The 14502-nt window shown below is 33.1% G+C and overlaps 1 protein-coding gene across 3 annotated transcripts in view; it reads left to right on the top strand.

Annotated features, from left to right (window-relative positions):
• Positions 1 to 3628, top strand: part of SUGT1 (SGT1 homolog, MIS12 kinetochore complex assembly cochaperone) — an 80427-nt gene extending 76799 nt beyond the window's left edge. For all 3 annotated transcript variants that reach the window (XM_072617102.1, XM_072617103.1, XM_072617104.1), the window contains 2 exons: positions 2640 to 2821; positions 3507 to 3628. In XM_072617102.1, coding sequence (XP_072473203.1) covers positions 2640 to 2821; positions 3507 to 3608 — 284 coding nt within the window. In that variant the 3' untranslated portion in view covers positions 3609 to 3628. The remainder of the gene's footprint in view (positions 1 to 2639; positions 2822 to 3506) is intronic.
• The last annotated feature ends 10874 nt before the right edge of the window (positions 3629 to 14502 follow it).

Genomic DNA, 14502 nt, shown 5'->3' with positions numbered 1-14502 from the left:
TGTGAATTAGTTGCTTACCTTATCTTTTTTGGTTTGTTTTCCACCTCTCTTCTTTATCACTGTTTCTTTGTTGAGGTAGTCAACAAAGTCGATTTAAATTTCCTGGAATTTCAGGATACTTAGTACATTTTACTACAGTGCTAATTTCCACCTTACAAGTTTTAGGGAAGTCCATCATATTTTAAGGGGCTTTTAATTTAACAAGTAGATTTTAAGGTATCTGCTTTGCAGAGTTAAAAGTCAGCAGGATGAAGAGGTGCACAGTTCTAGTAAGGGAGATAAAAACTATAGTTGTTCAAGACACACTTTAATTGTTTCAGTCGTGTCTGACTCTTTATGTCCCCATTTAGAGTTTTCTTGGCAAAGATGCTGAAGTGATTTGCACTCATTTTATAGACGAAGAAACTAAGAAAAACAGGGTTAAGTGGCATGCTCAGAGTCTTACAGCTAGTGAGAGTCTGAGGTCAGATTTGAACTCCGAAAGAGTAGTCTTCCTGATTCCAGGCCTGGCACTCTCCACTGTGCCACCTAACTGCCCTTTAAGGTATAACATGCAGGTGTAATAAGTATAAAATGCTTTGTCATTTCAAAAGAGGGGAGAGATTATTATGTGATTATGGTGAAATCAGAGCTCATGCAATAGCCCATATTTCTATACTTGAGGAAGTAAAATTCTGTCATTTTGTAAGCATCGACTCTTGCATTCTCAAACTAAAGTTACTAACTAAAATAATAAGGTTTCACATGGCATGAGAATAGTTTGAACTGGTGCTATTATCACTTAATTTGAAATACCCAGACAAAAGAGATTGGATTTGTTACTTGCAGGTTACATGATAGTTTTCATGTGTATTAGGAGGAGCATATTTTTCAGGTACAGCTTGATATTATTTTGGAAAACATTTTGCTGAACTCTCATGGTGAAAAATGCCTTATACAGCCTTATATTAGCTTTTCCAGTAAACTAGTAGTAGTTATTTATTAGTGAAATAGTTCTTAATATTAATAAACCTTATCAATCCCCTTTTTCATATTCCAATCATCAGAATCCTCTTTATGACCCAATCTCTCTTGGTGTTGCTTCCTTGTTGGGGCTCACTTTTATGTTTTTCCTTTAGTAATATAATTTTTGTGAGGTTGATTTTCTTAAATTTTTAATATAAATAAAATTGTATTTTATTTTAATATAGATGAAATGTAATTTAAAATTCATTGATTTTATTTCAATATAAATAAAATGTAATCTGAAATTCGGTGATTTCCAGATTTTTCTTGTGGTCAAATTTTTATCTCTTTTTAACTGGTTTCATTAAAGTCAGTCATGATTTCCACACAATGGTGCACAGTCTAGTACATTATTTTAAATGTGTACTTTAAAATAATCTTTATTGTTTACATTCCAAAGAATGAAATTGGAGGTAACGTTAGGCTTACCATTTTTCTTGCAAATAAAGCTTTACCAGTTCATCTGTTGTAACAGATGTTTAAGGCCACTTAAAAAATATTTTCAGAGACATAATTATGATATTAAAATTTATTTTTAAAAATTACCTAGTCAGATAATTCATATATAGGATACTTTCTCTCTTGCTTTGTTTCCTTTTGTCCTAAATTAGTATGCTTGTCAGATTCTTGTGTACTGCAGGCTGGAAGCTATAGATAAGTGCAGATCACTTAACCTGTCTCAGTTAGCTGGACCAATTTCTTTATCAGTAAAATGGAGATTGTAACCTTTGCTCAAACTGATGTTAGTATTAATTAGGTTTGCATTTCCTAGTCTTTTTCCCATCATATTTGTAATTTACTAAGCCCAGTGATGAAAATTGGACAAGGAATGGGGATTAGATGCTAGTGGAATGAGCAGAAGTTTGAAAAGAATATACTTAATGTAAATAAAAATATACATTGGGGTAAGAAGAAGGGCAGAAAGAATCCAGCAACAAGAGTGGTTCCCATATTTGAAGTGAGAGGAAGGAAATGGGAAAACAAGGGCTCATGTTAGGATAAGTTTGTGCACTATTGATACTTACCTAAAATTCCTTTTGAACATTCAGAATTGCTTACTTATTATTGGCTTAAAAGTTGAAGTAACTGCCTCAATGAGCATTTAAACACCATAGCCCAGGAGGTAACACTTAACTATTTATTGGCACTTAAGAGAAATGTGTATCTCACATTGAAAGCAGAATTTTCTGTTTTGGTGGAACAGAGAGGATGGGCTGTTAACTTCTGCTTTTAAATAGTGTGGATAATTATTTATGATTCATTTATTCTTGGTCCTCAGAGTTATTTAAGAACCTCAGACAAAGGCATTAACATTTAATGTTTATAAAAATCCTGATAAATTCCTTAATGGAGCATCTATTTTAAATTGATTTTTTAAATAAAATGCTATAAGTTTGCTATTATTAAGTGCTATTTTACTGTGTGATAAAATTCTCAGGATTCTGATTTTGTCAATTGGTTGAAAATTTTTAGATAATTTAGATAGATTTGCTTATTTAGATGATAGAGAAAAAGCAAAATACTATTAAAAATATGAAATTCAACTGCTAAGATAGTTTGATAAAATTTTTATTCAGCAACATTTAAATATTCTTGATGTGATCAAAATCTGTTGTTAATCTCTTATTTCACAGATTCACAGCACATGTATCCATCATCCTCTCATTATACAAGGAATTGGGACAAATTAGTTGGTGAGATCAAGGAAGAAGAAAAGAATGAAAAGTTAGAAGGAGATGCAGCTTTAAACAAATTATTTCAACAGATCTATTCAGATGGTTCTGATGAAGTGAAACGTGCCATGAACAAGTCATTTGTAAGATCATATACATTTAAAAAAAAAGAATTTAAATTAAAAAAAGAATAATCAGAGAATTTTGGAAGAGTTACTAAATATATTCTTTTTTAAAGGTTAGATTTTTCTGTCCTGTCACCTGAGACCTTTTGCGTAGACTTTCTTCTTACAAAGCCTGAAACAATTCCTCTAAAGCAGATGCGGTTACAAGCCAGCTTCCCTGTGGAGGGTTTCATAAGAAAATCGATTAGATACCTTAAATGTAGTTTATTTAGGTTTGGAAAAACCTGCAAGAAATAATTGTGCCTAAATATTACAAAAAATTGTTGCCTACCTAGTTTTTAATGTCTTTAGTAATCTTATTTGGGAACCAATTTCATCATCTAAACTGATAAACATATTTGCTTTATATGAAAGTTTATGTTAGAATCTATTTGAATTCTGTTATTCCTCATAACAAGTGGATGGCACATTCAAGTGACAGTTCAGATCACTCGATTACTTCCAAGCTGTCAAGTCTACCAAAAATAGTAGGCCATCTTAAGTTACATAGGGTATTGTCTTTGTATATTTAGAACTTTATTATTGCTCTTGTTCAGGAATGTGTATATTCACTGATTTTAAATAATGGGATATTTTTAGAAAGACAAATAGAATTATTCTGATCCTTGGCTCTAACATAGTGTAACTTTATTTCTTATTGCAGATGGAGTCTGGAGGCACAGTTCTGAGTACCAACTGGTCTGATGTAGGTAAAAGGAAAGTTGATGTTAATCCTCCTGATGACATGGAATGGAAAAAGTTCTAAATAAATCCGTTTGCTATCAATGTATCGAGTATACTCACCTAATGTCCATTCTGTCTATATAAATTGCATTCTGAATTTGAGAACAGACTATTTCTTTAAAAAATGATACCTCCTTCCTTCTTTTCTCCTTTAGAAATTGCTTTTCCTACAGTTATTCTACGTGTCTGATCAAGTATGAAGTTCACATTTTATCACTTCTCTCACTAAGGGTTTCTGATGTACTGAAATTCATTTGTCCTGTTTTCTGCTAGTTAGTTTAATTCTGTACTTCTGTAGGGAGGAGAATTAATTCTTTGGATATCTAGGACTCTTGCCTTATTTTTGATGCACAGTATTCACTTAATTTATTAGATTTGGCAAGCTTGGGTGAACATAGGTTTTTTCCAACTGAAATGTTACATTGTGTTTGCTTTTTTTAACTGCACTTCTGAATGAAGATGTAAATATACTTTTTCTATGAAGAAGTTTGGTCTATTTTATTTTTGAAGAGTTTTTAAATGAGAACTTGTTATTTATTAGAGACAAATCAAATAGGAAGTTATTATTTGGTTTCTTTATGAAATAGTATGAATAATTGAGCTGGGATTTTAGTTCTTGGTTTCCACATTATGCTGCATGGTATAAAAGATAGGACATTAAGATTCATCATATTGCTGATTTTACCAAGCTGCAAAATTAAGCTATTTGTGTCTCACTTGGAGCTGAGATAAGGACCCCCAAATTAGCTTAAATTTCACTTCTTGCTGCTTTTGACACATCATGACTCCTGAGAACATGGCAGCAATGGATTCTGTATGCCCCATTCATAGTCTCTAGAGATTGGGGTAGTTGTATTTTCAGTTAAATTAACAAGTATTTGTGTAGTGTCATCTGTATGCCCAATCCTGTGCAAGCTTAACAACCCAAGGAGACATAATTCATACATGAGATGGAGAGCAATGAATTCTGAAATTGTGGTGCTCAATATGATTGAAGTTCAGAGAAGGGAAAATTGTTTCCTAAATGAATATCTTAAAGCTCAGCAAGCTTCCTAGAACTTTGGTCCAGACTTTGAAGTCTGAGATAATGGGGATTCCTCAATTAGGGAAGATCATGGTAAATCTGTGGGTGCTGTGAGAAGCCACTTCATTTCTTACCCAAAATCTAAATGTTAGCTCTATTTCTTTCTCTTGGGGTGGAAAGAACACTGGCCTTAAGATCTAGGTTCCAGTTATTCTCTTCCACTTAATCGCTTTGTAACCTTGGGCAAGTCATGTGCCTTGATTTCCTTGTCTGAAAAATGATAGTTGAGCTACATTGTTAACAAATTTTAACCATTTGACATAATCTCAAAATACATGCTTTTTAGACTTTTCTTTTTGATTTGTAGGTCATTCCATTTTTTTCATACAGAGCTCATCTTTTTTGATTTCTAATTTTTTTTTTTAAATCAGTTTGCTATTTAAAAAGGGGCACACAAGGTATGTAATATCTAACACTAGATATTACTTCTTAAAAATAATATCTGCTTTTAGAAAGCTTCTGTTAGCTACTGGTAAATAATGAATTCTTTATGTTTCTGAAAGCAATATAAAAAAAAATTTGCTTATCAATTAATCCACCTGTGTTTATTTAGGTCCTGCTCTAAACCAGGCCCCATGGTAGGAATGGGAGGTGCATAAGTAGCAAATGAAGCAGGAGATTAGACTCCAAACTAGAAGGGATAGTAATCGATCATTAGTATCACTTTAAAAATAATACCTTTCCATCCCCATTCTACATAATGAAAGTTTATTTGCCTTAACAAAGGATCAACAATTTTGTTTTAGTCAAGGATCTCTTATTTCTTCCCTGTCCTTCTCCACTACTGAGTTAATAATCGCTTTCTGGGATACCCTTTGGTACCTTATTTCATGTAGCACTTTGAATTTTGATTTTCTTATCACTTCTTTTGATGACTCTTTGCCCTTTGAAAATGAACCTTTCCTCCAGGTATAACTCTGTTCTCTTTATACTTGATGTTGGAGAATTCATATAATGTCATGGTTTCCCTTACATGTACATGAATCAGCTTTTTCTTTTTTAGTATACCTCTTATCTATTTTCATTTAGTTCTAAGACTGTCACTATCTTCATATTATCTTTAAGGGCCTATCTTGTTTCTTGAACTCAGTTATAGAACATTGGGATCTGGCAGTGTTTTCATATTCATTGTCCAGAAGTCTCTCCTTGTGAAATTATCTTTTTCCTTTTTCACAAAATTAACTACACTTTTCTGTTCCCACTGTCAAGTATGGGCTTTGGCTATCTTTAGCTTAGACTCTCTGTTTTTATTTTATTTTATTAATCTGCAAAATGAATGGAATATTTTGGGGAGGACAGCATTTTTATCAGCAGTCATATAATTTCTGTAACATTTGTATTTCTTACATTGGAAGGAATAACTAAATGAAAAGCAATTCATTCTTACCATCCTCCTAGGTTACTGGAGAGTATATTGTATTTCTTTGGAAAGGCTAAATTGGCAGCAGAAATGGAGATATAGGTGCAGTAAAAAGTGAAAATTTATATTATTTTGACTTTTGGATGTATTTTATAAGAGAAAGAATGGTTACTGGATTTTGTCACAAAGTGATATTACTTTAGTAATATCCATATTACTGGGGCAATTTAGATAGGATGTTCATTTGTTTTGAAACTCAAATAAAATTTTTCTTAAATACTGGCTAAAGTTTCTCAGTCAGATTTTCTAGCTTGCTTCTGGTGTGTATCATCTCCTAAAAACTGAGCTCTTTTGAATTGTTTAGCTGTAATCATTTAAATGTTCCAGCTTGCCATTGAAAGGTAGGTGACCCTGATCATTTTCTTTACTTTTAGTACCTAACCTTTTCTTTATGATTATGGCAGTTTCCATGACTGCAGCCACATAGTTGGATTTCATTTTGTTCTTGAGTCTTAGAAAAGGGAGGTATGAGAATAAAGAAATGGACGTACCATTGTTTTCCTTGCAAAAATAATCTGTAAAAGAGCAAGAAAGTTTTAGAAAGTCACTGTGACAACATTAATATAGCCTTTTCTGTGTTTTCAAGTGTTACATTCTATTTTACTCTATTACGTTGCAAACAGATTTTATTCCACCTAGTTTGTTCTGGTTCAGTCATTTTCCAATCATGTCTGGTTCTTGTGGTCCCATTTGGGATTCTCTTGTAAAAGATACTGGAGTGCTTTGCCATTTCCTTCTCCAGCTCATTTTACAGATGAAGAAACTGAGGAAAACAGGATTAAATGACTTGCCCAAGGTCACACAGAATAAGTGTCTGAGGCCAGATTCAAACTCATGAAGGTGAATCTTCCTGACTCCAGACCTGATGCTGTATTCATGGTGACACCTAGCTACTTTTGTGTAGTGCCTAGTACATTACGAACACTTAATAAATGCTTATAAAATGACTGTTTTGATTATGCCTAAAAAATCTAGGGATGTAACAGCAGCATTAATTTACTGGCAGGTAGATTTCTCAACTTGACTTCATCACAGTCATCACATTCTGGCTCCCTATTGGAGCGAATGCTCAGCTGTAACTCCAAGGCAATACCCATAGCAGCCGCTGTGAATATGCACAAAATATAATAAACTCTCTTCCTCAAAGGCAAAACCAAAATATTTATTTGGGACATCGTTACAATACCAGGAAGTAAGATTTAACAGAGTACTTGTCACTAATCCGGGGACCACCGAAATCTTAAAACTTCTTTTCTGTCAGGCCTCCCCACAAAAACAAGTTCCCCTAGACAAAACTCCTCCCTCTACCCACTCACAACTTGCTTCTCTCTCTCTCTCTCTGTCTCTCTCTGTCTTTCTGTCTCAACTCTGCTTGGTCTCACTCCCTGCTACTCATGCATTCTCTCTCTGTCTCTCTCTGCCTCTAGCTGTCTGTCTGTCTGTCTGACTGTCTCTCTCTTTGTCTCTCTGTCTCTCTCTTCCTCCTTTCCTCCCTCCCTCCCTCTCCCTCTCCGTCTTCTCCTTGGGCAGATTTCTCCCAGTCTGAGCTCCATGTGACTACAGGCTCCATGTGTTAGGCCTATTAATGGGCAGGGAAGATCTTCCTATTCTGTTAACATTACATCAGCCTTCTTTCCTGTTTCAGTGAACGAACCACCATAAGGTTAAAAAAGAAATCATTATAATGGTACGCATTGAACTCCTTTCCAAATAGTCAAGATGGCTTTGTAGTGTGATAATTATATAAGTTTGAACACAAAGTGTATTGTCTTGAAATTACTAGCATCTTTGAAAAATATTCATTAAAATTATTATTCAGTTTTGTTAAATACAAACCTTGTATCAGTCTGTACCTTAAGATCAAAATGTAAGTCTTAAGTGTCCTCAGTAGGAAAGGTTAGAAGGAATGTGAATCTCTTGCTTCTTACAGAGAATAACATTTTAAAAATCCCTTTTGTTAATGTAAAAGTTAACATTTCACCATGTTAAGTAGGTAAAAAAGAAATAACTTAATTTCCCCTCCAAATGGGACTATAAAAGTACTGATTTTTAAAGTTGCTCAGAATGCTTGTAAATCAGTTCCTTCAACTAATAAAAGCAGTTTATTCAATTAAATTCATCACATGCTTAATAGTTTTTTGGCTTTTCTCTGAGACTTTTTTAATATTATCTTTGTTTTTGTTTTTACCTTTTAATGTGAAAAGTCCAGTTCTTCTGTTAATGAACGTAATTTCCATTGATTTTCAAAGAGAATATTAATTATATGTTTGAATAAATTACATCATAATGTTTCTTAGAAGGGTGTTAAAGAATAACAGTTATCAGTGCCTGATTAGTTTTAAAAATACACTCTATACAAAAAGCTGAAGATGATTTCCATTATTTGTTATGCAGTTTTAGGTCTGAGGGTTTTTAAGTTCCAGCATAAAAGAGATGTTTGAAATTTTTGGGGTTCAGGAGAAGTTGTTTCAAATTCATCCTACTTCTTTTTTTTTTTTTTATGGGAAAGAGGCAAATGATTCTCCTTGATGAACTTTAATTAAAAAATTGGTTGACAATATTTTGTGCTAAACTTAAAGTTGATGTCTGATCAGCTCATGTAAGACAGAAATTCAGAAGTATTTTTTTCATTATAAATTAGTTTTTCTCCAGCTTCTGACACTATTACCACTACTGCATGATAATGGAAATTCTAAATTCATATCTAAGTGTTTGTATGTGTATGGGAGAAGGGGCCGGTCTTAGGGTATTCAGGGGAATAAGTTCATTTATTGTCAATTAGTTTTTAAGAGGGCAGGAAGAGTCAATAACACAGGTGAAATGGAGGCAGGGAAATTAAACTTATATATTTTCTGTTAGTCATAGAATGTGAGTATTTCCCTGTTCCCTTCCCTGACTACTGCTTATTTGTTATATTTTTTTTATTATGAGTTTTTTTATACACAGTAACAGTTTCAGATACACAGAAATGATCAAAGCATTATTATCTATAATATTTACTTCCCCCATTTGTAAATTTAACAGCCATTTGTTCTGTTTCTCCTTTAGATTTCTTTGTACTTATAAAATTTTGCTGTTTTTCTACTGTTATTAATGCTGTCTATGCTCTTATAAGTCTTCATTCTTTATTTCAATCACTTTGTATTAATTTTGTATTTTTATGTCTTTCATATTCATCGTATTTTAAATGGCTCTGTGGTATTTTATTACATTTATGTTACACAGTTTGTTAAGCTGTTTCTTTAGTCATTTAATAAATGGGTCTCTTTATGTTTTTCCCTTTTACAAATGAAAGGAACTGGTAATAGTTCTGTAAAAACAGGTTTCTTTTCCAGGAAATAGCAAGATATAGTCTTGTTAGTGGGTAATCACTGAATCAAAGGTTATAATCAATTTTGTAACTTTTATCATACATTGCCAAATTATTCTTCAAATTTATAGTTCTACCAGAAGTATAATAGCATGCTATTTGCCCTCCCCCCCATTGAATTTTATAGTTTTAAAATATTTGTGCCAATTTGATGGCTGTGAAAGTAGTCTCAGAATTGTTTAATTTTCATTTCTCTGAATGTTAAAGATTTGAATAGTCTTTTAAATATTTTCTGCTTTTTTTTTTTTAACTGTCTTTATATTTCCTTGAGTTTTGTTCACTAGGGACTATTACATAGTTAAATAATAAAATTTTAATGAAAATTGGCAGTTGGTAGAAGAATAATAACTGACATAAAGTGCTTTAAATTTTGCAAAAATTTACACATCTCAATTGAGCCTCAACAACCCTGTGAATTAGGGAACTACAGGTTAACATTATTGCCCCCATTTTCAAATGGGGAAATTGAGGATAAGAGAAATTAAGTGACTTGCCCATGGTCACATTAATAGTAACTATTATGGGTGGGATTTAAATGAGCTCAACTTCCTGACTGGAGGAAAGCTGGGCATGCACAGTCAACTAATGTTAATAACCTTAAATTCTCTATGATGGAAAGAGTACTATATGATGATTTAACCCTGGTTAGATGTGTACCAGTGAGTAGCTGGGATTGTTAGAGTATTCTTTGCATTTTTGTTCTTAAGATTTAAGGATTTATTGCTTATTTGTGCCAGCGGTAAAGACTGTATCACATATAAAAAAAGTGACTTACCTATAGTTACTGCTTTTGAGGATTTTTTTCCTCTTGATAGTGATGATGGATTTATCCATCCATTTTCTTGATGAGGCCCTTTTGTAAGAAGATGGTATATGATGGTATATATGTTCATTGGCTCATAAAGGGTAATCATTTGGTTATGTTGGCTTTGTCCGCACTGGCTTCTTTGAAATTCCCAATCTGAATTCAATCCTGAACTGAATTCATTCATTAGTCAAAGGTTGAATTTCCTAACAATCAGTGCTTTTGCCGGAGGTGTCGGTTAATATCAAAATGACTGACCTGAATATCTTTGCCTTTTCTTCCTAAAAGTGATGTTGAACAGTGAAATTCCTCAAAAGGGTAAAAAAGAGTAAGGAGTTATGGATCATCCCCAAATTGTATAATAAGTACCTGGATGACAGAAATTCACTGCCTTTGTATTATTCTAGTCTTTAAGTTTACTTGAACAGAATCTAATTATGACCAGTTCTTAATTAGCTGTGCAAATGGAGAGGAGTTATAGTGTGGATAATTGAAAAGAGGTAACCAGGAAAAAAAATAACCTTACATTTAACTCATTCATTATAGAGGATTTCTTTTACTTGCAAGATTTACATTCCTAATTGTGTTATAAATTAGGATAATACAATATTACTGTTAGCATACATTTCTTACCTAAAATAGGGGGAGATAGCACAGGTAAAAGGGCTTGGTAAAAATTAAGCTGTCTGTTAATAATTAAAAAGTAACAATGTATTTGTACATAAATGGGATACTGCATGGAATGTTTTCTCTTTTTTACTGTCTACTCTTTTTTTTCCTCCAAGTGATTCTTATGAAGGACTGGGAGCAGGGAACCACCAGTGATTGAGACCATTTAACATATGTAGGCACTAATTTCTAGGAGGGAGAAATCCAAGTAGAAACACTTCCATTTAAGGATATAACCTGTTTTTACCTTTTACCTTTACCTTTTGTTTGAAAACAAAACACTAAAGAACTGTTGTGCAGAGTTTTCAGGTACAGAGAACTAATTGTGTCTCTTTGGTGGTAGTTCTTTGTCACGATATTTAGTCTTCTCTACCAAAAAGAGAGATGAGAAGGTGTTTCCTTTGTTTGGTAATAGAAAAATGTAAGAGAAAAAAATAATAGCAAGTCTTAGTTCACAATTCAACAAATGTTTGCTTACCCAGCGTAATATGACATCTCATTCATTTGTTCTTTATGGCATTTATTGTCGTTCTAGTGCTTCCTTGCAAAACACATTTCAACATAGAACACAAGGTGAATATATGTGAATGTGAGTATTTCAGATACGTAGTTGTCATCTTTTGCCTGTTCAATTAATAAAGTTTAATTCAAAAGAACTATTTGGGACTGTACTGGGGTACACAGAAATGCCATTTCTTACCCTTGAGGAGCTTACCAGGAGCAGAACAGCTGCAAAAGACTAAAAACATAAGCAACCTAAATACACTATGGTGGTAATAGCCCTGATATCAGAAATAAAGCATAAATCAACTTTAGAAAATATATATAGTGATTATCCTTCAAGGGATTGGATAGATAGGATGATATTCTTGAATATCAGACTTTTTCTGTTGAATTCTGTTAAATTACTAAATTACTTGGTATTACAATGTTCTTTAACTTACCACACACCCAGTTTCCATTCATTTTCTTTTCATATGTTCATTTACATGCAATGGTCCATTTTAATGTAGGGCTGTATTTTATGAAACTAGTTCTGTCTTAGAATGCCAGCATATTTTAAATACAGAACCTAAACAACATTTTGATTGAATAAAGTGCCAATATATGGGTGGAGACTTGGGAACATTTATTTTACAGGGTTTTTTGTTTGGCAGAATTTTTGAAATTAAAGCAAGAAGGCTGGGTTTTAGAACTAAGAACTTAGTTCTAACAAAGAACTTTCTTTGTTAGATAGAACTGGGCTGAGAAGGTGTTTTTGTAACTTCATCTACTTTAGGAGAATAGAGAGAGAAAGAATCATAGAATTTGAGAGCTGAAAGTCACCTTTTAGATCATTTTACCCAATCCCTTCATTTTACAGATGAGGAAAGTGGTTCAGAGAGATTTGTTTCAGATGACAGCTAGTCCTTTACATCTGTTTAGAACTTTTACATTTTCAAGGTACTCTCACATCTTAAGTTGTCATTTGGTTTCCTTTGGGCAGAAAAAGCAAGTTTTTTTTTTTAATCATTGTACAGTTGAAATTGATACTATGGTATTTCATCATTGTTGACAGCACTGATTAGCAACAAAACTAGAATTAGAATACTCTCTAATACTTGGGAAAATGTTTTCCTAGTCTGATGGTGATGTTTTAATAGGTCAGAATTTTGATATAATTAAATTATATTGACTGTAATATCAGTGATCATAAACTAAGTGTAGTAAATAAAATCATAGTTACTAACCACCATCTAAGGGGGTAAAAACTCACTTGCCTCCGTTTTGCGTGCCAGTGAGTGCACTGCCTGGGTAGTTCATTTCTTCCCACCTTTACCCCATGTCAGCTCATTACTGATTTATATTGTTGCCACTTCCTTCACTTAACTTTTTCTTTCTACACCTCTGTATTTGTCATAATTGTCTATTTATCTTCACAGCAATCACGAGAGGTAGGTGTGATTATTATTATCCCCATTTTACTGATACAGGCAGAGATTAAGTGACTTGCCCAGGATCTCATAGCTAGTTAAGTGTTTGAAATTGAATTTGAACTCAGGTCTTTTCCAGTCTAGGTCCAGTACTCTATGCCTCATCTGTATAGTAGATCAGTAGATCATAAAGTTGTGAAGAAAGAACTAAGGTCCAGAAATGATTAAAAGGAATATATATTTTATATGTGGTTGACCAGAATATACAAAAGGATCCAAAAGTCTAAGTGCCATTTTGAAGTTTTGAACACTGTGTACTTACTTGCATATGCATGAATCCTTTACTTCAAGCAATGGCAGTTCTTGTTGGTTCATACTTAAATTGCATTCTAATTTTACTAAGGGACCTGGCTATTTAAAAAAAATTGTAGTGAATATTTTTTGAAAGTAAATAATGAACTACTGATTAACCTATTTTATATACCATGTTTCCTTAATGTGAGGCCCATGTTGTATATGTGACCTTGGCTAAAAGTCACCTCAGCCACCTGTGCCTGTTTGCTGATAAAATAAAAACATCGGATTAGTCTTGTTTTGTTTTTTTAAGAACTCTTCTATGGAAGTACTTGAATAGAATTTGATGTGTTTTCAGACTTCGCGTGTGAATATTTCTGCATAAGTGTGATTTCCAGGGAGCATTAAGGCGCTGCATATCAATGCTTTGAGGCAGGAGCTTTAAACCTTGTGCCTTCAGAGAATCAGGAGAGAACTTAGGATGTTTGAAGTTAGAACTTAGGAACTATATCTGTGTGGTTTTGACTGCACAAAGACATAAGAATTAATTTTTTAAAAAAGTAGCCATTTGTAAATGTGTGCATAAAACATGTCTCTAATCATATATACAAGTAAGCACATAAAATTAAGTATTAAGCTTTGCACAGGAGAAACATTGTCTTTGGTAAGAAATATAGCTTGTATTTTTCAGTGTGTAATAAAATCTAATGGTGAAAATAAAGCTTTGAATGGCATAAATAGTTATTCTGAATATATTTACTTTTTTAATGTCCAGACTGTTGTATGGAACTAAATCAGGGGTCTGAACAAGGATTTCTTTACATTAGCAATAAAAGAATTTTAGTGTGGCATTTTAAAGTGAATCACATGGAGAGAGCATCTTTTATGCACAGTACACACCCTGCAGCAGCATTTATTTTTTCTCTTGTACAGGTCAGCTGTATCTTTTAGGAATAGATAGCAGCTCTCTTATAACAAGAGTCAAGTAGCCAAATTATTAATAGCCATGGACCTTTTTTAAAACTCCAATCAGGATTTGTTTAACTTGTGAAATGACAGTAGTTGGGAGTATCTTTGTGGTGGTCTTTTAATTTTTATTGGATTAACACCCTAGGCACTATTGCATACTAGACACTAAAATACCACATGATATTCATGTTCAGTATAAATAAGAACTTAGCAGTAGCTAAATCAGTCGTTAGACATTTATTAAGAACTCTTATGCACCAACAACTTGTTAGGCTCTTGTAAGACAACAATAAAAGGCCGAAAAGAGCTTTTGTGGAGGGCAGAATGTGTATATATTAGCATTTTCAAAATAGATACAAAGTAATTTCACGGGAGAGGCACTAGCAACTGGG

The sequence above is a fragment of the Notamacropus eugenii genome, chromosome 6, assembly GCF_028372415.1.
Source record: "Notamacropus eugenii isolate mMacEug1 chromosome 6, mMacEug1.pri_v2, whole genome shotgun sequence".
Taxonomy (NCBI): Eukaryota; Metazoa; Chordata; class Mammalia; order Diprotodontia; family Macropodidae; genus Notamacropus; species Notamacropus eugenii.
The sequence above is the reverse complement of the archived record's forward strand: the minus strand, read 5'-3'. Positions and strand labels throughout refer to the sequence as shown.